This window comes from Salmo salar, chromosome 25 (assembly GCF_965601325.2).
Source record: "Salmo salar chromosome 25, fSalSal1, whole genome shotgun sequence".
NCBI classification, from domain to species: Eukaryota; Metazoa; Chordata; class Actinopteri; order Salmoniformes; family Salmonidae; genus Salmo; species Salmo salar.
In genome coordinates, this window is record NC_138315.1 from 24212315 (window position 1) to 24237778 (window position 25464).

General features: G+C 44.0%; 1 protein-coding gene across 1 annotated transcript in view; it reads right to left on the reverse strand.

Moving 5' to 3' along the window:
• Positions 1–25464, reverse strand: part of LOC106586430 (zinc finger protein GLI2) — a 103740-nt gene that overhangs the window by 37584 nt on the left and 40692 nt on the right. The window contains exon 3 of the mRNA XM_014173702.3: positions 5747–5852. Coding sequence (XP_014029177.3) covers positions 5747–5852 — 106 coding nt within the window. The remainder of the gene's footprint in view (positions 1–5746; positions 5853–25464) is intronic.

A 25464-nucleotide genomic window follows, 5' to 3' on the forward strand; every position in this document is an offset into this window, starting at 1 on the left:
GTTGTAGAAACATCTCAAGGATGATCAATGGAAAGAGGATGCACCTGAGCTCAATTTCGAGTCCCATAGCAAAGGGTCTGAGTACTTATGTAAATAAGGTATCTGTTTCTATTTTTAATACATTTGCTAAAATAAAAAAAATAAAAACAGTTCTCGCTTTGTCATTATGGGGTATTGTGCATAGATTGATGAGTCCATTTTTTTTATTTCATCCATTTCAAAATAAGGATGTAACATAACAAAATGGGGAAAAGGTGAAGGGGTCTGGATACTTTCCGAATGCACTGTATATTGTAGGAGGAGTAGAAGGTGGAGAGTGAATACAAGCCACACAAACTACAGTACTGTACATTTCCACTTGAGGTAATTGTTGTTTGCTTCACTGTATGATTACCAGCTTATGTAGCTACTCTCTGCTATCCCATTGTTGGATTCCTAGTGTGAGAAAAAGTCCATTTGGACAAGGGATTGCTTGTTTGAGCTTCAAAAACATATGAGTAAGTGCATAACTGTGTGTATGCATGTGGAGTACAGAGGATAGGGGAGGGGGATGTTTCTGTGCGGTCCTTTTGGTGTGGGGCAGGGCAGTAAATGGACCTGTACCTACTGTATTCAACACCTCTTTTTAAGTGGCCTTAGTCTTTACTGCAACTCCAGGGTGGTGGAACAAGGAGTTAAGGAAGCCTTTCTCTGGACAGACAGACAGACAGACAAATAGCAGCCTTTACCTCTCCTCCCCAACACTGAAGGTTATGTGAATTCAGGCATCCTGTTTCAGTGGATCTCTCTCTCTACTTTCTTTGCCTGGCTGTCTGGAACCGCCAACAAGTTAGTATTTGCCTCTCTGGCATGTTTTTCCCTACTGGCTCAGCAGATGAATTACGACGTGACACACTCTCGTCTGTACTTCTGGGCAGCCACTCCCATTGAGATAAATCACTATGGCTGTGTGTCAAATGGCACCCTATTCCCTATATAGTGCACTACTTTTGACAAGGGCCCATAGGGCTCTGGTCAAAAGTAGTTCACTATAAAGGGGATCGGGTGCCATTTGGGATGCAAGCTGTGTTACCCCACAGGGGCTGGGGATGGGGCTGCAGTGAGCTCCTAGTTGTTTTTGGGACTCTTCATCAGGATGCTGAGGATTTGGACTCAAACTTTGAAGATATACTATTCTTTAACAAGAGGACTCTTTGTACAGCAGACAAAGGAATGAGGATGACCTAGAAACCTAGTGGGGACAGTAGCTAGTATGCAAAGACACACTTATCTTTTATTCTGATTCAACTTGGTGACTTCTGCAGTTCTTCAAACCAAATTATCTAAATTTGCCAGATAAATCTTGACATTTTCAAACCATTTGATTGATAGCTGCTTCTGTCCTTTCATGAATGCATTCCTCGCAATAATTCACAGGAACTTTTCTTTTAAATCCTCCCATTAGTACTGAGTGAAAGCTAGAACCAACATCCTAAAAAACTGAGTGTCAATGGACTGACATCCAATCAGCATGCTCAGGATCAACCCAATCTTCCAACGCTAACCAATCAGCATGCTCAAGATCGGCTTCCCTTCTAACGCACGCTCGGGAACTGTACTTTAAACTAGAAAAAAACAAATAGCTGATCTGGTAAATCCATTTAATCAACACATTCCAAGCCTAGACTGATTGCCTGGTAAGCTGGACCGCATGTGTTTACGTACAGGGGTGGTGCAGGCCGCAGCTCTCCAGCTCCACCTCACTAAACCTTGGGGCAGAATTCAGTTCAGTTCAATGCTGCAATTTGGATCCAACTCCCAAAAAGAATAAATAGCGGTCCTGCTGATCTGGAATGAGTGGGGATCTGTTTTCCGCTTCCTCTCGTTGTGTTGCTGTTTATGTTCTGGGAACGGAAGGCTGGATTTTGGATACTAATTACCCCCTCCAACATGTTGGCAGAGAGAAGAGGCTGGCTTCCCTCTTCATTGACTTGTGGGTTCACACAGAGGATGCCCATTTCCACAATACACTTTAGGCCTACACCGCACATTATAAGCACTGTCTCAAAGCAAAGCTCTGTACTGTTACACTGTCTCAGAGCAAGCTAGCACTGTACTGTACTGTTGAGGGATGAATGCATCTTTCCCAAAATGTCCCAATCTTTCTCCAAAGAACTTCGCCAAATTCCCCCAGTCCAGACCAGCGAAATGCTCCAGGCATTTTACTCTTATGTCTTTGGTGCATCTAGCCATATCCATGAGTAACCAAGAGACCTATCTAGCCAGGTACTGACTGATGCAGCATCCCTCCCTAGGAACTCTGGTTCTGGTTCTTGTTCCTCCTGTTCTTTCCATGATATAGACTGACTAGGTGAATCCAGGTGAAAACTATGATCCCTTATTGATGTCACTTGTTAAATCCTCTTCAATCAGTGTAGATGAAGGCTAGGAGACAGGTTGAAGAAGGATTTTTAATCCTTGAGACCTGGTTTGTGTATGTGTGCCATTCAGAGGGTGAATGGGCAAGACAAAATATTTAAGTACCTTTGATAGGGGTATGGTAGTAGGTGACAGGCACATTTCACGCTAAACAGTTTCCCGTGTGTATCAAGAATGGTCCGCCACCCAAAGGACATCCAGACAACTTGACACAACTGTGGGAAGCTTGAGTCAACATGGGCCAGCATCCCTGTGGAACTCTTGACACCTTGTGGAGTCCATGCCCCAACGAATTTAGGCTGTTCTGAGGGCAAATGGGGTTGCAACTCAATATTAGGAAGGTGCTCCTAATGCTTTGTTCACTCAGTGTATATGGAAACTAGTTATAAACAGAGAAGGAACTGTTCCATAGCTAGCTCTGTTCTGAGGCGCTGCCAGCCAGGCATGAAGGCAGCATCCATCCCTTCTACCAGAGTAGGAACAGTCCGATAGCTGTAAATATGACAGCTCTGACAAAATGACCCATGCCCTCATTATTTTCCAAGCAAACAGTGATGAAGGGTCTCAGTGCGGAGCCGTCTTGTTCAGGTAGACAGGAAGCAGAACCCCTGACATACTGCAGTGCGGGTAACAAAGCGACATACACCACCGACATATGACACCGCTACTTAATTTGCAGAGCAAGGTATATGTAATTAGGGTGATTTTGGCACAGGCGGAGGAACAGACAGCTAGATCAGGGGCTTGATGAATTAGGGGAGCACTGTCAAGATCAAATCACATTAATCATGGCAGTCGGAGTAAGGACTCTGTTTTCAACTCCACTCGTCCTCCTCCCTGGTTTGTCTAGTGATGAATAGCTTTTCCACTGCAGGAACAAAGTATGTATCACCATCACCATCAGATCTGGGAATGCAAATAGAAGTCCCACAAACCTATTGATTTGTTTCATCCACCTCTTAGTTTTTTTTAAGATAAGCGGAGAAAGGAGAGGAGAGCTTGCAATGTTAAGCAGACCAAACTTTTTTGGTCTTTTCTGGGACGGACAACAAATTAAAAGGTGTGGACTGGAAAGAAATGTGTCAGTTTGGGTGGAGTCTGAATGACAAAAATAAACCCAATTTGGCCAAAGTTCTGTCTATCTTTCTTTCTTGATAGCCTGCCTGCCTCAGTCTGTCTGTCTGCCTGTCTGTCTGACAGATCCCTCTCTGTGGATCTCCTCTAATGTGTTGAGGATGTCTCTCTGGCAATGGTCCCTAGCGTTTCAGCGCACCATGCCAGCGGGACTACAGAGCTTTCCAAGTCCCACACCATGAAACAAAAGGAAGGGAGATACGAACGGAAATGTTAACATTCTGTTGTATTGGTGCTAAACCGACTGGTTCTTTATTTTCTCCTTTCTCTCTCTCTCAGTATCATCTGTCTTTAATATGTACCTGGCATTCTCTCCCTCAGTATCATCTGTCTTTAATATGGACCTGGCTTTCTCTCTCTCCGTTTGGAAAGGTTTCTCTCTCTCTGACTCGGATGAAAGGAGGGAGAGATGGCGGGACCACCGAGGGTAAATCACTACAGGGTGATGACTGACCTGCTCATTCACATTCTTGTAAAGAACAGGACACACTCCAGAAAACATTCAAGTAGATTCTCATTTAATTAAAGATAAGGTTTAACAAACTGAAACAGAAGCCAGTGCCCAACAATTCAGCTAGATCAGGTATTCCCAAACTGGGGTATGCAATGCCGTCGGGGGTACGCCAAATACAGTTTTTTCTTCACATTTTCAAACAGTCCATTTAGCTGCTGCTCATGTTGGTATCTGTACTGATGGCGCAAAAGCCATGACCGAGTGGAGTGGTAATGCACGTGCAAGCAGTTGCTCCCGACACCACATGGGTACACTGCAACATCCACCGAGAGGCTCTTGCTGCCAAGGGAATGCCTGACGCTTGAAAGACGTTTTGGACACTACAGTGAAAATGGTTAACTTTGTTAAAGCAAGGCCCCTGAGCTCTAGTGTATTTTCTGAACTATGCAATGATATGGGCAGCGACCATGTAATGCTTTTACAACATACAGAAGTTTGCTGGTTATCAAGGGGCAAAGTATTGACACGTTTTTTGGAATTGAGAGACGAGCTTAAAGTTTTCTTTACTGACCATAATTTTCACTTGTCTGACCGCTTGCATGATGACGAGTTTCTCACACGACTGGCCTATCTGGGTGATGTTTTTTCTCACCTGAATGATCTGAATCTAGGTTTACAGGGACTCTCCGCAACTATATTCAATGTGCAGGACAAAATTGAAGTTATGATTAAGAAGTTGGAGCTCTTCTCTGTCTGCATTAACAAGGACAACACACAGGTCTTCCCATCATTGTATGATTTTTTGGGTGCAAATGAACTCAAGCTTACGGACAATGTTAAATGTGATATAGCGAAGTACCTGAGTGAGTTGGGTGTGCAATTACGCAGGTACTTTCCCGAAACGGATGACACAAACAACTGGATTCGTTATCCCTTCATGCCCTGCCTCCAGTCCACTTACCGATATCTGAATACGAGAGCCTCATCGAAATTGCAACAAGCGGTTCTGTGAAAATTGAAATTAATCAGAAGCCACTTCCTGATTTCTGGATTGGGCTGAGCTCAGAGTATCCTGCCTTGGCAAATCACGCTGTTAAGACACTGATGCCCTTTGCAACCACGTACCTATGTGAGAGTGGATTCTCGGCCCTCACTAGCAGGAAAACTAAATACAGGCACAGCCTGTGTGTGGAAAATGATTTAAGACTGAGACTCTCTCCAATACAACCCAACATTGCAGAGTTATGTGCATCCTTTCAAGCACACCCTTCTCATTAACCTGTGGTGAGTTAGTCAACATTTTCAATGAACAAAAGGTTTTATATGTAAGATGGTTAAATAAAGAGCAAAGTTATTGATTATTATTATATTATTATTTGTGCCCTGGTCCTATAAGAGCTCTTTGTCACTTCCCACGAGCCGGGTTGTGACAAAAACTCACACATTCTTATGTTTAATAAATGTATCGTATAGTGTGTGTGTGGCAGGCTTAGAATGATGGCAACAACAAAACAAAAAAACATTTGAGAGTGCGCTGACCCTGGTGCTAGAGGGGGTACGCAGCTGGAGGTTGAATGTATGAAGGGGTACGGGACTATAAAAAGTTTGGGGATCACTGAGCTAGATGCCTTGGCCATAAATACTCTCATTCTGCCCTCCTGTGCAACACAACTGGTGCAAATCTGAACTTAAATTCAAACCACTGCTTTATGAATTACTGAGCACATTAGTCTTACTTACCCATGCATGGCGTGGAGGGGGTGTGGCTCGTAATGGTACCTCCCCTCGTGGTGACGCATATCGATTGGGATCGGTGTGTGAAACGTGGGGAAGAGATGGTGAGGACCTGTAAGAAGAAAGAGAGGAGGGAGAGAGAGAGAGAGAGAGAGAGAGAGAGAGAGAGAGAGAGAGAGAGGAGACAGGGCAAGCAGGGAGAGAAGAAATCCACTTCAATAAAGACTTTCCACTGAAATATTTGAAAGGTTAAAAACCTAAAAGCTATAATGCAGCAAACATAACCACTTTAGAGGGCTGGCTAAGCAGTTTTGTGTCAAATATTGGCACTATCACACATGAAGAAGAATGACTAAATAAAGAGTGGTCCTGAGGAATCCTTCTACATCTCAAACATGAGAGATGACAAAGACCTTCTGCGATCCAGCCCTTTGAACTTGGCGGTGTGTGTGTGTGTGTGTGTGTGTGTGTGTGTGTGTGTGTGTGTGTGTGTGTGTGTGTGTGTGTGTGTGTGTGTGTGTGTGTGTGTGTGTAGAGGTGCCCATGTGAAGGAGTGCTACAGTCTGGACATAAACAAGGAACAACAGCATTGAGATGAAAACCTCCCTGCTATACTGGAGATGCTCACCTCACAGGCAGCAGCTACAAGCAGCAGCTAAACCATTATTACCCTACACACTAGTAGTGGTTCATGTAAGAGGAGAGAGAGCACTTACTTGCTGTTCTGTGCTGGAATGAGTCAAAAAAGAGAAGCAGCAGGCCTTTCACCAAGCTAGCTAGCTAAGGATGATGTACTCCTGCTCTATACTTCCACAGCATGGGGTGTAACTGTACCTTTTTACAGTTCCAATAATACCAGTAATTGAAACCTTAAATTACAATCAGTCTGGTCTGGATCGTTCGCCCCGGGTACTGTGTCCCTTAATAGCGCTCTATGTGTAAAAGGGATGAAACACACAGTTATTTCACGATGAGTGTGTTTATGTGAAAGACTAGAAAAATGCACAAATCAACAATTTCCTGCCATAAAAAGGTTCATAGCTCAGGGGACGTCTTGTTAAAAACAACAGACATTCATTAATTAGTGTGATGAATGCATCTGAGTCTGAGCCTGTTTAGACCCTCTTTAGCTCCCTCTCTCACTGTCTTTAGGAATACTTTCTAAGTTGTAACCAGTTCAGTTTCTCCTCTTTTAACATCCTCCCCTTTTGAATGTATGCTGAATAAAATCAAAGCGTGGATATTCAGCAGCACATGCCACCCCAACAATTGCCCTGATTCTACTCCACAAATGGGATTAAGTGAAAGCATATGTTTTTATAACTGAATCCAGGCTAGTGTGTGTGCATTGCAGTGAGGAGAAAGTGAAGAAGGAGAAAGAGGCAGCGGCCAGGCCGGCTCTCTTGGGTTGGCTGGTTGGTCTCTGGGATCTCTGTATTAAGATTCTTTGTGTAGCATCATGCGCTCCAGTGAGTCGGAGATGACCTGGGGAGTAGAGACCATAGGGGTCAGGGGTCAGAGGTTAGGTGGCACAGATCATTATCTCCTGTGTGGGATAGGGTGATGAAGGAGATAGGGGGATGTGAAAGCAGGCAATGAGGGTGTGTGTGTGTGATTTCAAGGGGAAGTTCTACCTGCAAGAGTCAGCATTCCTGGGTCATCACTAAAGCCACTAAAGCCCAGCAGAGCCCCCTGTCACTTTGATGGACAGGCACCACACTACAAAGCTTAGCCCACGAACAGAGCACAAACTGAGGCAAACGACAGAGATTGTTGTGGCCTCATGTCCCACCTGAGAGGAAAAGGACTAAAGCTATAAAGACTGAGGCTAAGCCCACTGCAGAGCTTTGCCTCTGAGCAGTGGTGTTTGAAGACAAGACAGGAAACTTTCTTCAACTTTCTTCTCTGAGCATGATGGCTCCTTCCTTGGCAGCCTCCTGTTTGATATGTACTTAGCTTCATTACTGCACAAAGACTCATGGAGGCTCCTGAAGCCATGGCTGAGAAAACATGCCACCGTAACTCGACTCTGTCTGCCTGGAGGCCAAACAGGAATGTTTTGAATGTATTTCTTTGGGAATTGCAAACACAAAGCAAGACATTACTGGTACTTAGTCGCAATTGAGCCTATTGTTCTCATGATTGCCTGTTGTACCGTACCCTAATTTGTGGGTTATTGTGACATACAAATGCATGGTTTCAGGTATGCACTGTCCCAACAACTGTGATTGTTGTTGACTTGCATGGAATTGTTTACAAGCGTTGTGTCATTAATGAAGAAGAGAAGGTATATGTTCTTTGTTTTCATCATTGACAGCTTGCCAAGTAGCACAACTGCAGTGTTCATCATGACATCAAGTCAGTGTAATTGAACATCCTCGCCCTCCACGTTACAGGACCTCAGTCTCTGTAACGTTCTACGCCGGGGTTTCCCAAACTCGGTCCTGGGGCCCCCCCTGGGTGCCCGTTTTGGCTTTTGCCCTAGCACTACACAAAAAACTACATTTGCACCCGGGGGGGGGGGGGGGGGCAGGACTTTGTTTGGGAAACCCTGTTCTACTTTGGACGTCTGCCAACGAGCCTCTCTCTTCCTTTTATATGAAAGAGAAGACACATTCAGACACAAGTCAACTTGTATGTTAGAAGCAACAAAAAGCCACCCTGTAAAAAATGAATGGGGGGATGATTGTGGGGAGAAGTTCCAGCATTTATCCAAACATGTCTCCTGGCTCCCAACAATTCTGGATGCGCGGCAGGGAGAGTGGGCTGTTGAAGAGGATGGAGTGATATGGAATGGGTCTGGGTCAAGGAGGTCAGTGGTACCCTGAGTCTACTGGAGTTGGCATACCCTAACTTGAAAACAAGAAAATAGGAACAACTTCCTCTTATTAGACAAAGTAAGGAGCCCCAGAGAGAGAGGATCTGTTCTGATCTAGGGGGATAGACTGAGTAGGCCTGTTCCATCACCCAGACAGCTGCATTGTTTCCTGGGCCACAGGGACAACAAGAGGCAGGTACAGGGGTTGGGTACATGGTACAGGGTAGGGTCCACAGGCACTGGACTGCCAGCTGTCCCCCTGGGTGAGCAGCAATGTAGGGACACACTGCCCCAGCCTCCCCTCACACACTTTTGCACCCTGATACTCTCCTCTGGCAGGACAATGCTGAAAGTGTCTAGAACACACCCTGTCACTTTGCTCTCTGTAGACTCTACAGTAGTGTAGACTTTACAAAACTGCATGTAATCATAGACATAGAACTACTTGAATGGATAGAAGGGATTCTATTTCCTCCTGAAGCTAGTAGAGTCCCTGGCCATCTTCCGAAAACACCTGAAAGCGTACCTCTTCAAAGAGTATCTAAAATAATCCCACAGCACCCCCCCTCAACCCTCACGTTACTATGAGGAAGGCCCAAAAAATGGTCAAAGACTCCAGTCACCCAAGTCATAGACTTTTCTCTGCTGCCGCACGGCAAGCGGTACCGGAGCGCCAAGTCTACGTCCAAAAAGCTCCTTAACAGCTTCTACTCCCAAGCCATAAGACTGCTGAACAATTAATCAAATGGCCACCCGGACTATTTACATTGACCCTCCCTTTGTTTTTACACTGCTGCTACTCGCTGTTTATTATCTATGCATAGTCACTTTACCCCTACCTACATGTACAAATGACCTCGACTAACCTGTACCCCAGCACATTGACTCGGTACCGGTACCTCTTGTATATATAACCTCATTATTGTTATTTTATTGTAACTTTTTTTTTTACTTTAGTTTATTTAGAAAATATTTTCTTAACTCTTATTTTTCTTAACTGCATTGTTGGTTAAGGGCTTGTAAGTAAGCGTTTCATGGTAAGGTAAAATGTTGTTGTTGTCTCACCTAGCGGTCCTAAGATGAATGCACTAACTGTGAGACGCTCTGGATAAGAGCGTCTGCTAAATGACTAAAATGTAAAATGTAAATCTGAGCGTCCAGTGCAGAAAGGTTTAGTTACAGCCAGGATGTTCTCATCAGATTCTAGTTAGTGTCCGTGAAGCAGCTCATTGTCACTTCAAGGCAGTTCCTTTCATCTCTGTGGATCGCTTAGTGGAGTTGATCCACCCTCCTCATGGGAACATGCTTCTTAAACTGTGCTAACTTTGTTTGTGTTCATTTACATATGTGTGCTCTCAACACCTGTAGATGTTCCATCATCATTACATTTGCCTAAATGTCTTTAAAAATATTATTGGATCCAATCCCCCATAATAATGTTCTCAGATGTGTCAAACATCCAGACAACAACCTTTATTCTTGTTGTGGTCGGGTGTGATCTCACCCTAAAGACAGAGACATGTGTTATTAACAACGGGCACTGGTGTGTGTTTTTGTCTGTGATGCTCAGAGCAAAGGGAAAACATTCACTTTTCATGTCCAGACACAGCCACCAGTAGCAAGGATCAGATCAGGGCTCTACATTGAAGTGAAGAGGGTCTGCATCCCAAATGGCACTCCATTCTCTATATGGTGCACGGTTTTTGACCTAGGACCCATAGGGCTTTATATAAGGAATAGGGTGCCATTTGGAACGCACAAGGGGCTCATCCTCTAAGGAAGTACTCAGTGATAATAATATCGAGAAAATGAGGGAGGAAGCTAGGGGAGAGGGGTTTGAGAGAGGGAGGGAGCTAGGGGAAGGAGGAGAGGAGGGGGCTAGGGGAGGAGGGAAAGAAGGAGAGGAGTAGGAGGGGGTTCCATTCAGACAGGAAATTCCAGCAGAATAAGTTGGCTGGGGTCCTAACTACACAGCACCATGCCAACTTCTACACACAACGAACGAACGGCCCCGTCCCGTCTTGGCCTGTGCTGCACTGCACCATGGGAAGCAAAGCAACAGTCTGACCGGCCTAAGGCTACCGGTGGCTAGAGGAAAGATTTCGGTAGCTAGCGTGCAATTTGTTAACGCCAAGCTGAGGAGAAATAGAGGGAGAGGGCCTTTTTTTTTGGGACGTCAATAGTACTGCACATCCATTCAACCACAACAGTTTAGCCCCATTTGAGAGGTTAAACTGTTCCTATTGTGTATTTAGACTGACCTATGACTATTATTACACACACACACAGCATGAACCAGCCAGGTTAATAAGCCTGTGTGGTTAGTCAGATCCTAGTCCAATTCAACACACACAACAGGTTAATAGGCCAATGTATTAAGACTGATCCAAGACCAGTTTAAAGTTCACAGCCCCAGGTTTAGTCTGCGGTGCTGACTCCTCCTGAGGCATGGGCTCGCCATGGCGACAGAAGGATTACGGGCTTACAGCAGAGCACGAAACAACCATACCACCTCTGAAAGGAAGTATTAAGTGTGTGTGCGTGCGAGAAAGAGAGACTGTGTGTGTGTGCTCTTCTCTTCACACCCCTCCCTCAGGGGCAGATGGTAAAATGATACATGTTTTATTGATAGGGGATTTGGGGTTAAAGGTAAGTAGATTAGGTCAGGGCTCCATAGCAACACGTGACATGAAGAACGGATGTCTATCAGAGAACCTGTGTTTATTTTCTTTGACTGATTTGAAGTTTGAAGTCAGTGACTGGCTGCTAAGAGGCAGAGGAAATTCACTTTAATATTCAAATAAACATACAGTATGGAAAAGTAACATTGTTTTCAGTTCCAGCTCTGTTGACTCAGGGAAGTGGTTGAGTTAAATTATTTATTTGAAGACGTTGACGTCTCAAACGGTACATTGTCCATTTGGTGACAGTTACAGCTTGGCTAGGGCATCCATATGCCGTGTTAAACAGTACGATTGAGGGGGCTGAAGGGAGACTATGTAGGGAGGATGGGAGAATGTTCTTTGAAAATGTTTTTTTTTTTATAGAGAGGACTCTTTATTCCACTTCAGATTCTTGGAAGGTGTTCATTAAATCATATCAGGCAGGGAAACTTTGTGTGAGAAGCACCATTTTAAATGTTAGACAATGTGTGTGTGTGTGTGTGTGTGTGTGTGTGTGTGTGTGTGTGTGTGTGTGTGTGTGTGTGTGTGTGTGTGTGTGTGTGTGTGTGTGTGTGTGTGTGTGTGTGTGTGTGTGTGTGTGTGTGTGTGTAAGAGAGAGAGAGAGAGTTTCGTACAGGAAACAAACTCAGGACACGGCTACACAACGCCCGATGAAGATCGGACACATCTGGGGGTGCCCATGGCAACTGGCCCTAAACACAGCCTTCATGATGGGCCTTAACAGCCAACACTCTCACAACACACACACACACACACACACACACACACACACACACACACACACACACACACACACACACACACACACACACACACACACACACACACACACACTCTCTCTCCCTTTCTCTCTCTCTCCAGCTGGCTTTCCCTGCCATCATCCGTCTCCGTCAAACAACAGGCCTAATCCAACCAATCACTCCTAAGAAACTCAGTTTCAGCCAACCCCAAATCTGACTGCTCTTTGACCACCAGTCAGTATGATGCATCACCTATACCTGAGCTGAGGTAGGGAGGGGCCACTGGTCCTCTGGTGCTCTTAATTGTCTTTAGGGCACTGTAATAAGACTAGGACCTCACCTCTCTTTCCCATATAGTACGTTATAACATTAGGGCCTGTATGTTATGGTAGTGTGGGGGAAAGAAGGGCAATGGCTGGAAGGGAAATGCAGATATCAGCGTTGGGCAGACGTGTCTTGGGGATCAGGGGCTAATGACCGCCATGCATCACCCAGCTGGGAGTGGACTACATTATGCTGGGCATTTAGAGAAAGGAGAGCTTGAGGGGGGCAGCCGTGTGGCCTGTGATGTTCAAATCAAATCGTCTTTGTCACATACGCCAAATACAACAGGTGTAGACCTTTCTGTGAAATGCTTACTTTACAAGCCCAGTAAAGAAAAATAAGAGTTAGGAAAATATTTACTAAATAAACTAAAGTTAAAAAAAGTAACAATAAAATATCAATAATGAGGGTATATATACAGGGGGTACTGGTACAGAGTCAATGTGTGGGGGTACAGGTTAGTCGAGGTAATTGAGGCAGTATGTACAAGTAGGTAGGGGTAAAGTCACTATGCATAGATAATAAACAGTGAATAGCAGCAGTGTAAAAAAAAGTGGGGGTGAATGCAAATAGTCCGGGTAGCCATTTGATTAGCTGTTCAGCAGTCTTATGGCTTGGGGGTAGAAGCTGTTAAGAAGTATTTTGAACCTAGATGCAGTGGTGTAAAGTACTTTAGTAAAAAGACTAAAGTATTACTTAAGTCATTTTTTGGAGTATCTGTACTTTATTATTTATATTTTTGACTACTTTTACTTTACCACATTCCAAAATAAAATAATGTACTTTCTACTCCATACATTTTCCCTGACACCCAAAAGTACTCGTTACATTATGAATGCTTAGCAGGAGAAGAAAATGGTCTAATTCACACACTGAGAGAGAAAATCCCTGGTCATCCCTACTGCATCTGATCTGGCTGGGTCACTAAACACAAATGCTTTGTTTGTAAATTATGTTGGAGTGTGCCCGTGGCTCTCCGTAATAAAAAGAAAAGAAAATCGTGCCGAATTCCAAATGATTTATACTTTTACTTTAAATACTTAAGTATATTTTAGCAATTACATTTACTTTTGATACTTAAGTAAATTTAAAACCAAATACTTTTTAAATTTTACTCAAGTAGGATTTTACTGGGTGACTTTCACTTTTACTTGAGCCATTTTAAGGTATCTTTACTTTACTTTTACTCAAGTATAACAACTGGGTACTTTTTCCACCACTGCCTAGATGTTAGCATTAGCGTGCAGTCTCTCTAAGACTGATGACTGGTATGTTAGCATACCGTTAGCATGCTGTAGCTTTGGGGACCAGAGAGGAGCGAGGGTCTCTGTAAGACTGATGGTCTGTCTGGTTAATCAGCTGCCTGACCAGACTCTGATGGATCACTGGATCAGCTGACCTAACCCTGGTTAACACACCCAGGTGTGGGTCTGGTTCACTAATTACCTTAGAGCACAGAGAACTAAGTCTATTGTCTCTACAGCAGAGATGGTGATAAAACGAGGTTGTCTGTTGAATTACGATTGTGTGAATAAAACTGTCCCTCGACACAATGCTATCTACAAGCTTACTTGTATTATTTCTTATTCTAACACAGTTGACATGATTTGCAATTTCTCTATTATTCTCTATTCTTACTGATTGCACATTGTCTTTTTTATTGTTGCTCTTCCTAATGCAACAACTAAGCAAAGTCTCACATCAAACCCAGTGCGGGAACCCCGGCCACAACAGCTAGCGTTATCTGACCCTTTGACCTCTGCATCACAGCTGATAGAAAAGCTGCCAGCGCATACAAAGAACGCCCTCACAACCCTAACGGCCCGATGACAGCATGGTCAGCACTGGTTCAGCACATCCCCCCCCCCTTTTTAACAGGAACAGGGAGAGGGGGGGGAGAAACAGAGGAAGTGTCCTCCATAGCCAGACAATGCGTGGGAGCATTGTCTGAGGGGGGTTGGGTGTTGTGGCTGGGGGTCACCCCGGGGTGATGGCCTCCTGGGTAGCCAGGGTTCTGGGCCCTAACTGGGGCCTGACAGGGGTGGGATGAGCCAAGAGGGGATGCGGGGAGTGTCTCAGAGAGAGACATATTCTGGACTCTATTAAACTGCCACTGATAACACTAGGCTGCTGACACAGAACAAAAACTTGACTCACCTTCTCACAGACAGTCTGGTCTCAGGATCATTCTCCTGGGATTTCTGGTCTGAAGGAAACTCTCTCACTCAGGGAACGAGTTTTAAAAACAGCAATGAGAAACAGCTGTGCAGGATCTGAGATGGTTGATGTGATTGGGTAAGGGTCAGAAATCCTCTGTCTGATTGGTTCGCAGGTGCTTTTTTAGGGGTCTGAGAATTCAGACAGGCTGTCCGGTCAGGCTCTGACTCTTCCTAAAACAGAACCATTTTGTTTGTGAATATACTACTGCTAGTCTAGTAGGGGATTTAACTCAGTGCCTTGCAACTACTCTTTGGTTTTTGTGTCAGCTAGCCGGGCAGGCTACGCTAACTGAAGGAATCAATGTCACATTTACATTAAAAACAACAAGCAAGGTCTTAAACCAGGAGAGTGTTGGCTACAGCTCCATCTCCCACACAGAGAAAGTGAGATGATCGCCAGCTTTAATTTTATAACATTTTTACAGCACAGACCCACGCAGCAAGTGTGAAAGCCACTGAACTTTGGGACGCATTTCCCTTACACCCCCCCCCCTTCTTTCTACCTTTCCCCTAAACCTTTCCCGCTCTTTCTTTCTCTGCCCCTCTCTCCCCCCTTTTCTCTTTCTCAGCCCCTTTCTCTGTCCGAGGGCCCAGTCAGAGATTAAGGCTCTTAATTGGAACATCCAGGTTGGTTTATAGTGAGGCAGTCAGGGGTGGGGGAAAAACCAAGGGAATGTCCAATAGCACAGCATGGGAGGGCCCGGTCTCAAAAGGGGACAGTGGGGTGGAAAGGAGGAGGGGGGAGGAGGAGAGGACCTTTTCTCCCTGGACAATAGGGGTGCATTTTTGGGTTGTTAAGTGGGTGTTCACTGGGGTGGTTAGGATATTACCAGGCTGGACTGTATAACTCTGGAGCATGAGGATGAACCATGGGTGTTTGTTTGGATGTTTGTAGGGCTGGGTTAGGCTAGGTATAGGAAGTGGGTGATGGTTAGGTACAGAGAGGGTGTTGGAGGTTTGGCGGGTGAGAGGGAGGAGGTGATGCGGCCGGGTAATCATTAAATCAAAATGGGAGCTAGTCGTCCTCTCACAACATCCTCGGCCCAGTAAGAGAAAAATAAACACACTGACTAGCTTCACGCTGGAGTAGAGGAGTGGAGTGGGATTGGGGGATGCAGGGATGGCGGGGAAGGGGGGCACAAAGCCAACAATGGCATGAATTAAAAGGCTAACCTCAGGAACGGCCAAGTAAACGTGGTCTTTTTCTTTCTGTCGTCTGTCATGGAGTGCTTGTATAAGTAGACCAACCCTTCAAGCAGAAGAGCTCTCCTTACCTCAACACTATCAAGCACTACAGAGAGAGAGAGAGCGGTGAGCTGAGAGCTCAATGCATCAACACACTGCCTACACTTCTCAGAGCACCCACAGCTCAGCATGGTACCCATATCAATAGTGACTAAATGTTTTGGAAACCGTACTGCTTTCCAGATGTAGAAAGGTATGTTTATGGACCCTTCATACAAGTTTCAGTGGATTTATCGTAAATGTTTTTGAAATGTTGAACTGTACCAAAATCGTTAGCATTTTACTGAGTTAGACTCAGATTACATCATCTTGATTACATTAATGTTTTTAATCCAATAAAAAGGTAATACATCTTGATTCCACCAATGGGAGATGCTTCTCTTCCCTTGAGCAAACTATTGCACTGAGAGGGCCTTGTGGAAAGAGATAAGCCATCTCGCCACAGTACAGAAGCCGGCATCTTTTGAGCTGGCTTCACGTACTAGGCGCAGCTGATATGTTTACTACACTGTAATGCAAGTATAAAAGTAAAATAAACAGGGGTATATAAGGAACACATGTCTCTTTCTTCAGCCCCTTCCTGGCTGGCAGAGAGGTCAAAATATTTAACAGCATATTTACGTGGTAGAAGAGAAGGGAGGTTAATCTGTCTTAGTCTATATGTCCATCTTAATTAGTCTTCATTTAGTTTGAGTGGGCAGGCAAATCAAGCACTGGAGAGTTCATACAACATTGCGAGTGACTTGAGTAAAGCGTAGTGAGAGTAAGCCCATTACAGAGACCGTAGACACACACACAGCTACTAGTACTGGGGGATATGGGTTGACGTGTAGGGTGGTATAGGGCCGAGGGTGAAGTCATGTAGAACTGGGGAGTCCATTTACAACTCAAGGAACATTTTTGTTTAAGATGTTACTTGTTAAGCACCATCCGTGTTTGTTGCAACACAGCTCCTCACTGAAAATAGAGGTGAAAAAAAGATCTGAGACAAAAGACAGAGAGAGAGAGGGAGGGAGAAAAAAGGAGGGAGAGAGAGAGAAAGAGTGGCTGGGACATTACTCAGCTACAACAACAACCTTCATGATAACTAATCATCTGTCACCAGGAGTCCAGTGACAATAGCTAGCTGCTACATTGTGTGATAAAATTAGCTGCTACTTCCCCAGTGTGTGTGACAGTCCCAGATGAGAGAGGTGAGGAGAGTTTTTTCACCTCAGAACTCGTCTGCTGGGATCTCCTTTATCTTCCCAAAAAGTTTGTGTGGGGCAAGAATAAATAGTAAAAAACAATTTGCCATATAGCTCTAATAAGATTCTATAAATATACATATCAAGGCCCCTCAGAAAGAAAGTCCATGTGTTGAAGTGTGTTTGGAGTCAAGCCCAGGAGTCATTTGTGAGTCCACTAAGTTTTCTTCACACAGTCCTATAAGCCTTCTCAAAATCATGGTAAATATTGTCAGAGGAGGGCATGGCGTACCTCTGTCTTCTCTCCGTCTGTCTCTCAGATTTCAGTCCTTGCTGAGCAAAGAAGTGTCATATTGATCTTAGTGTGGTCTGGGGGAGGCTGGTATGTGTGGTTTGGTGAGGGGGGAGGAACGGACGGGCCTTCCTGGGTAAACACCCTACATGGGTTTTAGACAGATACACACACACACACACACACACACACATGCATGTGTAGCACATGGGGATGTGTGAAACTTACTCCTCAGCCTGAAGTGTCCCCACCTTCTCTCCGGAATAGCTAGCTTTTCGCATGGCACGACTGGTAAGACACTTTGGCAGGGCGGTTACGTATGCTAGCAAAGCTAAAGGTACTGGGTATGAGCCTCGGTGTGAGCCGAATCAGGAGGAAGTGGAACTAGCTAAGCAAGCAGTGCCCTTTACACACGCACACAGCCCAGAGTGGGCTACCATCTGTTCACCCGCTACCATTCAGAGACTGAGTGTGAACAGTGGCAAAGACAACACCAGACAAACATTGCACTGTCTGGTGCTAGAAAGGGTGCTACTGAGTGTAACTCTCGGTTAACGGGAGTGTGCCGGTACTCATGCATTTCCATCACTTTTTGCCATCTCTTGCATTGATGATTCAGTATTACTCAGTGATAATGTGAATCACTTTTTGTTTGCTCCCCTGATCCAGTCATAGAAATAGAATCCCAGCCTTCTAAGAATCAGAAACATTCTAAATGTAGTTCTATTGATCCAGTCAGACCCAGGTCCAAGTCTGTCAATCTGAGGTCCTCAGGAAGAAGATACAAATCAGTCTAACAACTACAGAGGTCGTCAATCTGCTAATAGAAGTCAAACCTCCTCCCACTGTCACAATGAAAGATTCATGCTAAGTATCCAGAATGAAGGATTGATAATAGTCAATGATTTGTAAGGGGAGACGGTAAAGTAAAAGAGGAGCACTGAGCCTGCAGCTGACTCAAGTGTTTAAATGGTGAGGAGTGTGAGTGAATAGGCAGAGAGTGACAGTGAGAGGGGAGTGTTCAATAGGTGCTGTCACAGCTAACAGGAGGGTCATTATCCTGTAGAAAAGAGCCAGGCATCACACTAGACACATTAATATGGTAATTACACCGTTAATGACAGGTACAATTACTCTCTGGGAGAATGAGAGGTGAAAAGAGATGGCGGGAAGGCTGTGTGTGTGTGTGTGTGTGTGTGTGTGTGTGTGTGTGTGTGTGTGTGTGTGTGTGTGTGTGTGTGTGTGTGTGTGTGTGTGTGTGTGTGTGTGTGTGTGTGTGTGTGTCCTCACCTTGCACTATTCAGCCAGGCTTCGTAGTGACTAAACTGATGTTGACATGCAACCAATGGATTTTTGAATTCATATACTGTATATTTCTTTCTCAGCATCTGGAACAAATTAACTAGTATGTTTTTACTATATACTGTACAGATATACCATTACACTTCATAATTAGAATATTTCTAAACATATAAAAGTCAAAAATAAAAACCCTATCCTAGAGTAATTTGGATTACAGAAATGGTACATGGTTGCTTTGGAAAAAAGTTAATTCAAAATTGAATCTAAACTGTGATGACGCCAATACAATCAGGACTTTCTATATGGCTGTGGCTGCCTTGCATTGCTCCGGCACTTTGTAATACACCCCCCCCCCCCACACACACACACGAGGCCAATGCACACAAGCACGCTCACGCACACAACGTGGCTGTCACCGGTGATAGAGCAGCAGTGTAACTGAAGAGTATGTCATTAAGGCTTCAGCCCACATCTAAATCACTACCAGCCGGTGAGACCCTCTCCTCTACTACTGTTGTAATGAGACGTTTAGGGAACTTATCAAAGAGCACAGAGAGGTTTTATGTTTCCCATCAAGACTTAAAAGGACTCCTTAATGTTTATGTGGAGGTGAGGAGGAAAAGTGGAACTTAGTCAAGGCTGTTTGTGTGTATGTGGTGACAACATGGATGACAATTTTGGTGTGTTGGATTCTAGCTTGAAATATACTGTACTTATTCATGTTACCATACTAGAACTTATTGATGACTTTACATGTATAAGAAATGTATATGTTGGGGGGGGGGGGGGGGGTCAATTAAGGTTGAATAGGAACTCTGTGTATGGAAAGTTACTGAGAGACAAGCGGAAATACAAAAGTTAATATTCTGTTCAAACATGTTATGCTGAATATTGATATTTCTAAGGAAGTAGGCAAAGAGCAACCGTCTAGTTTTAGTTCCTGATAAGTAAAGCCAGTTGCTGTGGAACTAGGACCATGAAGCATGTGGAACCCACCCTGAAGAACCTCTGATTACAGTCCTCCCACACACACACACACACACACACACACACACACACACACACACACACACACACACACACACACACACACACACACACACACACACACACACACACACACACACACACACATGCCCATGAGGGTCCTAGACTTAGGCAGGGCCATGACAATACCAGTAAGTGGAACCCACTGTGTTTTGGCCTAGTGACAAAGAGGGAGTGTTTATCTTAGACATGCAAGGAGATGACTCCGCCTAGTCGGAAGGTATAAATATACGCTTGTGTGATTGTATGTTGTGTCTGCAGCTAAAGCACACAGTAGGTTGAATAAACTTGGTTTGAGTTTTCACTCTGTTTGTTCAGAACCTAACAGGTGTCAATGGTTTGAGCTCTAGTCTCTTAAGTAGAGGACACATAGGACTGGCGAACCACCCCAAAAAAATCACCTGACTGTTGCCTCATCTTTTTGGTTTGTCCCTAACTTAGAGCGATGTAATGTAAAGTACTATACATTCACATACTGCACTTGAGATCTAAATGTCAAGGAATGTGTCCATACATACAGTAAGGTAAACATCTGGACTCCTGACATAGGTTGGTTGGTTAGGATGGTTTCGACGGGGTTAAAACAGCACAGTGCTTGTTTTTCCAAGGCTCTGATAAAAAAAAAAATCCTTCCCACTCAAAGCAAAGAAAGCCCTCAATCTAAGAGCAGCACATTGAAGTTTAACAATCGCCGCTGCCGCCTTGATGATGAGATGATCCACATGTGCCACAGATGTCTCCTAAATAATCCAAGTATCTGTCGCAAATAGCACCCTATTCCCTATAAAGTGCACTACTTTGGACCATATAGGCAGAATAGGTTGCCATTTGGGACGCAACACTTGTCAAATTGTTCATGTGGGTTGTACTGAGTTCCATATGTTGCCCGTGTTATTTTTAATTCTCAAAACTTTAATAAGCCGACCACATGCTGCTCTCTCGACACGACAGAGAGGAGCTCTCGTGTGACCGTGAAGTCATCATAGCTGCTGGATGTGGGAAATTAATGACGACGTTGCAGAAATCCAGTGGTTGCTTTGATAGCCTTATATTTCATATTTTTCTCCAAGACGTATTATATTGCCAGAGCCACACACAGCTTAGCTCCACCACCACCACCACCACCTGACTAAAGAGCTGCTTTCTTTGTCTTACCTCAGCCTCTTTTCCCCTTACGCCACTAACTCCTGGGCATTTCCTGCATTTTACAGCCATAGCTAGGGTGAAGTGGGGTGGGATGGACAAAGGTAGGGCTTTGGCGTTCATTACATTTTGTTAGCCGGTTATTGTCATGCAAAAGACTAACAGTCTCACGGAAATTGACCATTAACTAACATAAACCCGTTTAGCATCCCCAGGCATACAAGCCTCTGATGCGCACCTTTGGAACATTTACATTAAAAAAAGTTTCATAAATCAATTTAATATAGGCCTACACCGTCACAATAAATCCATTGCCACAGGCTGTAGGCTTGTTCATTTAGCAGACAAGATATGCTTATAAGTCCCGTGCCATTATTTTATTTTATATGATTTTATAGTAAGAAGAATATAATTTAACTTGGATTTATAAAACAGAAAGGATATTTTTTGCGAGTATGTTGAGCTTTCTATTTGCTAGATTTAGAGTTATTTGGCAACTTTAGTTGTGAATGATACAAAACACACATAGGCTGCATGATGCGACTATAGGCTATTGATGATTTGTGAAAGTAGCAAAAAAAGCTTGTACTCTATTCCTGCACACACTGTTCTCTCATCAAGTGATCATGTTTTCACTATTTAAAATGTTAAAATCTCATCTTTACGAATATGTAAAATTTGTTTTGATATAGAATGGCCCATTATCAAATGAGCAAGAACAGGGGCAGGGGAGAAAGACATCATCCATATGCACTGGAATAGTGAATAGAGGCTACTTTCCACTGGTTCGTTTTTCAGACTACTCCGGTTATTTCACTCCACATCATCAACCACTGTTTGAGGAGCATGCAGCCTCTTGCTGCGCGGCAGGTGATACTCCGCCCAAACTCTGTATGCCATGGGCTCTCCAACCCCGTTCCTGCATTTACCCAGTGCTTCATTTGAGAAACCTAGAGAAATCTGTTTGGGAACATCGATAGTAACGTGTTTTCACAATGAAACATATTTCATTAAACTCATACGTGCTGGAGACAGGAATGGAGAAAGGAATGAAGGAGAGAGGAAGAGATGGAAACGCACGGTGGTGAGCTATTCTGAAGCTAAAGGTAATTTGTCAGCCTATTAATTATGAAAATATAAAAAATTCCCTTCTATTCAAAATCAAATACAAATGTACTATAATTCTAGGCTTAGCCGCCGTGCACAATCAAGGAACCAACAGCATCGATTGGGCCTATAGGTCCTCTCCCAGAATGGAAAGTTTGGAGCGTAGCATAGGGTAACCAGTCCACCCAGTATGCATAATAATACAGTCCACATTCAAAGGCGATTACCTGAATTTGTTTAATTATGGAGTGTGTACCAAAGACATCTTAAATAAATACAAATATTCTGCCGTGCGTAATATGCGGTAGGCTATGTATTGTATAATGCACAATCATTATTTTAATTCAGGGTTTTTTCAGGCTTGGGCTCATAGGCCTGTGCATAAACTCTAATATGCTTATGAGGTGTTTTGAATTAATCACCGTAGAAAGCGCTGTCCATTTCGTTGTGTTAAGGCTTTAAAACAACATCCACATCAACCATGTTTTCCACTCAGTTTCAACCTGTTGTTGAACTTCTTTCTTCAAACTGATCATCACAGTGAGGTGAGTTTTAAAAGCACATACTGTTTTGATGATAAGTGTTTGATGTGATTTTCAATCACATTTGCATTAACGTCAGAGTGGTTAGAGGGACAATAGAGCCCTGAGTACCAGGCCATTAGGAACCTGATTGTCGTTAGCGAGTTGGGTACTACCAGCACGTGTCCAGAGTATGATAAGGAGGAGATTACCGTGACTCAACAGTCATGTGGAATTTTACTGCGGTCATGACTCATGCCAGTGTGGCGGTAATCCGGTCACCGCAACAGCCTAGACAGGGGAGTGAGTGGGGAGTGAGTTGGGGAGTGAGTTGGAGAGTGAGTAGGGGAGTGAGTAGGGGAGTGAGTGGGGAGTGAGTAGGGGAGTGAGTAGGGGAGTGAGTTGGAGAGTGAGTAGGAGAGTGAGTAGGGGAGTGAGTAGGGGAGTGAGTTGGGGAGTGAGTTGGGCAGACAGAGCTTTATCCTGTTAAAATAGTTATATATGATCCTGATCAAAACATTGTGCATTTACTAGCCTAATTAAAGGTATGTGGTGGAGCAATGGTGTGTGCAGGTCCTACTTCACTGTCTTTTAGAGTCTCGAGGCTGCTCTATCACTGAGCCTGAACAGGATCATGTCTAGCAGCAACCTGTCAGACCTGCAGACTGCCACGTATCAGCTCCTATAGATACCAAGTGGTGCTAGTCCCCCTAACCATGGAGTAACTGAGCCCTTCCACCAGCCACCATAGCCCCACATCTCTACACCCGGCCCCCCATAACAGCCCCCGCCGTCTCAGGAGACTTTTCATGCACCGAGGCCTGAGATCACCTGAGGTTATATGTACTGTAATATGACATGGTAATGGATCCATTAACCGAGTGGAGGCAGAGAGAGGGGGAGACTAGCAGAAACAAGACTCCCCCCCCCGCCTCCCCGCCCTACAGAAAATACATTCGCTGCGCTTGAGGGGATAAACCTAAGTAATAAGTCACACAGAATTACTGATCTACAAATCACCTACAGTACTGCAGCATCCCCAATAACTACTAATTGTATCTGTTCAAGTCGAATGGATCTGCACAGTGCCTTGTTCAGGCCAATGCTTTTGAATGCTCTGCCTCACAACAGGAAAATGTCTGCCTGGCTGCATGTTGCAGTACATTTAAAACCCTGGCGGTGACAATTATCCTTAATAACACAGTCCTTAACAAACAAAAGGGCCTTGTTCAGTTCAAAGTGTGACCTCTCCACACCTGTGCTAAATATCGTGACAAACAAGCAGCTGGTTAATTTGGACTTTTTTCCATTGGTCTTGTAGGAGAGATCCTGGAGCCATTCGATTCAGACCAATTCCATTTCACAATGTTTATGAGGAAAAATATTTCACAATACGTTTTATGTAAAACTTTAGAATACAGAACATTCTCGACAAAGAGTTTCTTTTCTTTTCTTATACGAGCAGTATGCACACTGTTTTATAACTGGAATAATGGTACAGCTTGTGAATTTTTGTAGTAAGGCTTGATTTCTAGGCTACACTGTTATGGCTTTTCTCATTGTAGCTGAGTTGTGTCAATTGGAAATGCAAAAAGGTTTCGTATTCATGTTATTTTGTCAGTCAAACTAGGTTTTCTTAGGGAGTTGAGGGCAATTACACTGTCTCTATTGGTCTGACAAGCTGCCATGTCGAGTTGTCCTGAACATGAGCTAACTAAACAGACAGACAGGCACACAAGGCCCTATTTAAAGAATAATTTAAAGCCTTGTCTAGTGTTAGTCGATGCATGCACACCTGCAAAAACACTATTCACTGTGTCTCTTGACTTGCTAAAAGTTATATTGTCTGGCAAAACCATACAAGACTATTGAAGAAATCTGTGTTAGTGAACATATATTATACCTTTTTACATTTCGGCAAGCAGACAAGAACAAATGTCTTTGACACTTGTACATTCCTTGACACACTAAAATGTCAGATCTCCTGTGTAGTAAGTCATTTGTAGCTGCTGTAGGCCTACTAATGTAAATATATAAAAAATCTACCTCCAATTCCAATTGTCCTTGAGGCTTGAACTGAAATGGAATTGACCCCAAACCTGCACTGGACAGTCCAGTATGTGGTTATGGAGTGATTATCAGGCCATGGAGTAGTATTGGGAAAGCTCTGGCTCTATGTTCCTCCAGGCTGCATGCATGGGGCTTGCTTGGCTCTTGGCAACCCCTGACTGGTTCCCTCTCGGCCCTCCAGGCCCAGACGCCTGCCTCTCTCTACTAGGAGAGAGAGATTGGCCTGACTGGCCTAGAGGAAGGAAATATTACCTGGAGCATAACACTAAATGCAAGGGACCCCGACACCCTGCAAGTGCTAATGATCAGTGTTAATGATCAGGCAAAATGTTCATAACTGAGCAAATAATATGGGGGGGGGAGAGAGAGAGAGAGAGAGAGAGAGAGGAGAGAGAGAGAGAGAGAGAGAGAGAGAGAGAGAGAGAGAGAGGAGAGAGAGAGAGAGAGAGAGAACTAAACTGTGGCCTCAGAAAGAAAAAAGTCCCAGATACCTCTCAGCCTGTGAGCTCAGCTTCCTTCTGTCTGTGGATTAAGCAACTTCCTCAGTCATAATTAAAGGTTTATCCCCTCACAATGAAGAAATTAAACTGTAAAAACTCACTGGCTAAATTATTGTTATTCATGGGAGTTTAAAGAAGCGGACGCTTGAAATGTAAACATTCCCCCCCTCTTCAGTTAAGTACACTGTGTAGTGAATACAGCCGTGGGAATTTCAGAGCGAGCAGGAACTACAACTTTGATGAATAAGAAGGATTTACTGAGCTCTTTCTTAAGTATCCAAACCCTCTCAGAGCCAAAGCTAACACTTGGACAATGTACACATCCATAGGACATGAACTGTATATACTTTATACATGTACATTCCTGCAAATGTACATGTCTCAGACTGCTTCTACACTGTTATAGATTGAGTAAGTGAACTCTCATTGTTTGGGATTCCACGTGTTTGGAATCTGTATTTAGGAAATAACTGAATTAAATGTAAGATACTGTAGATGCAGCTGTGTGCAACATGGCAGTATGTG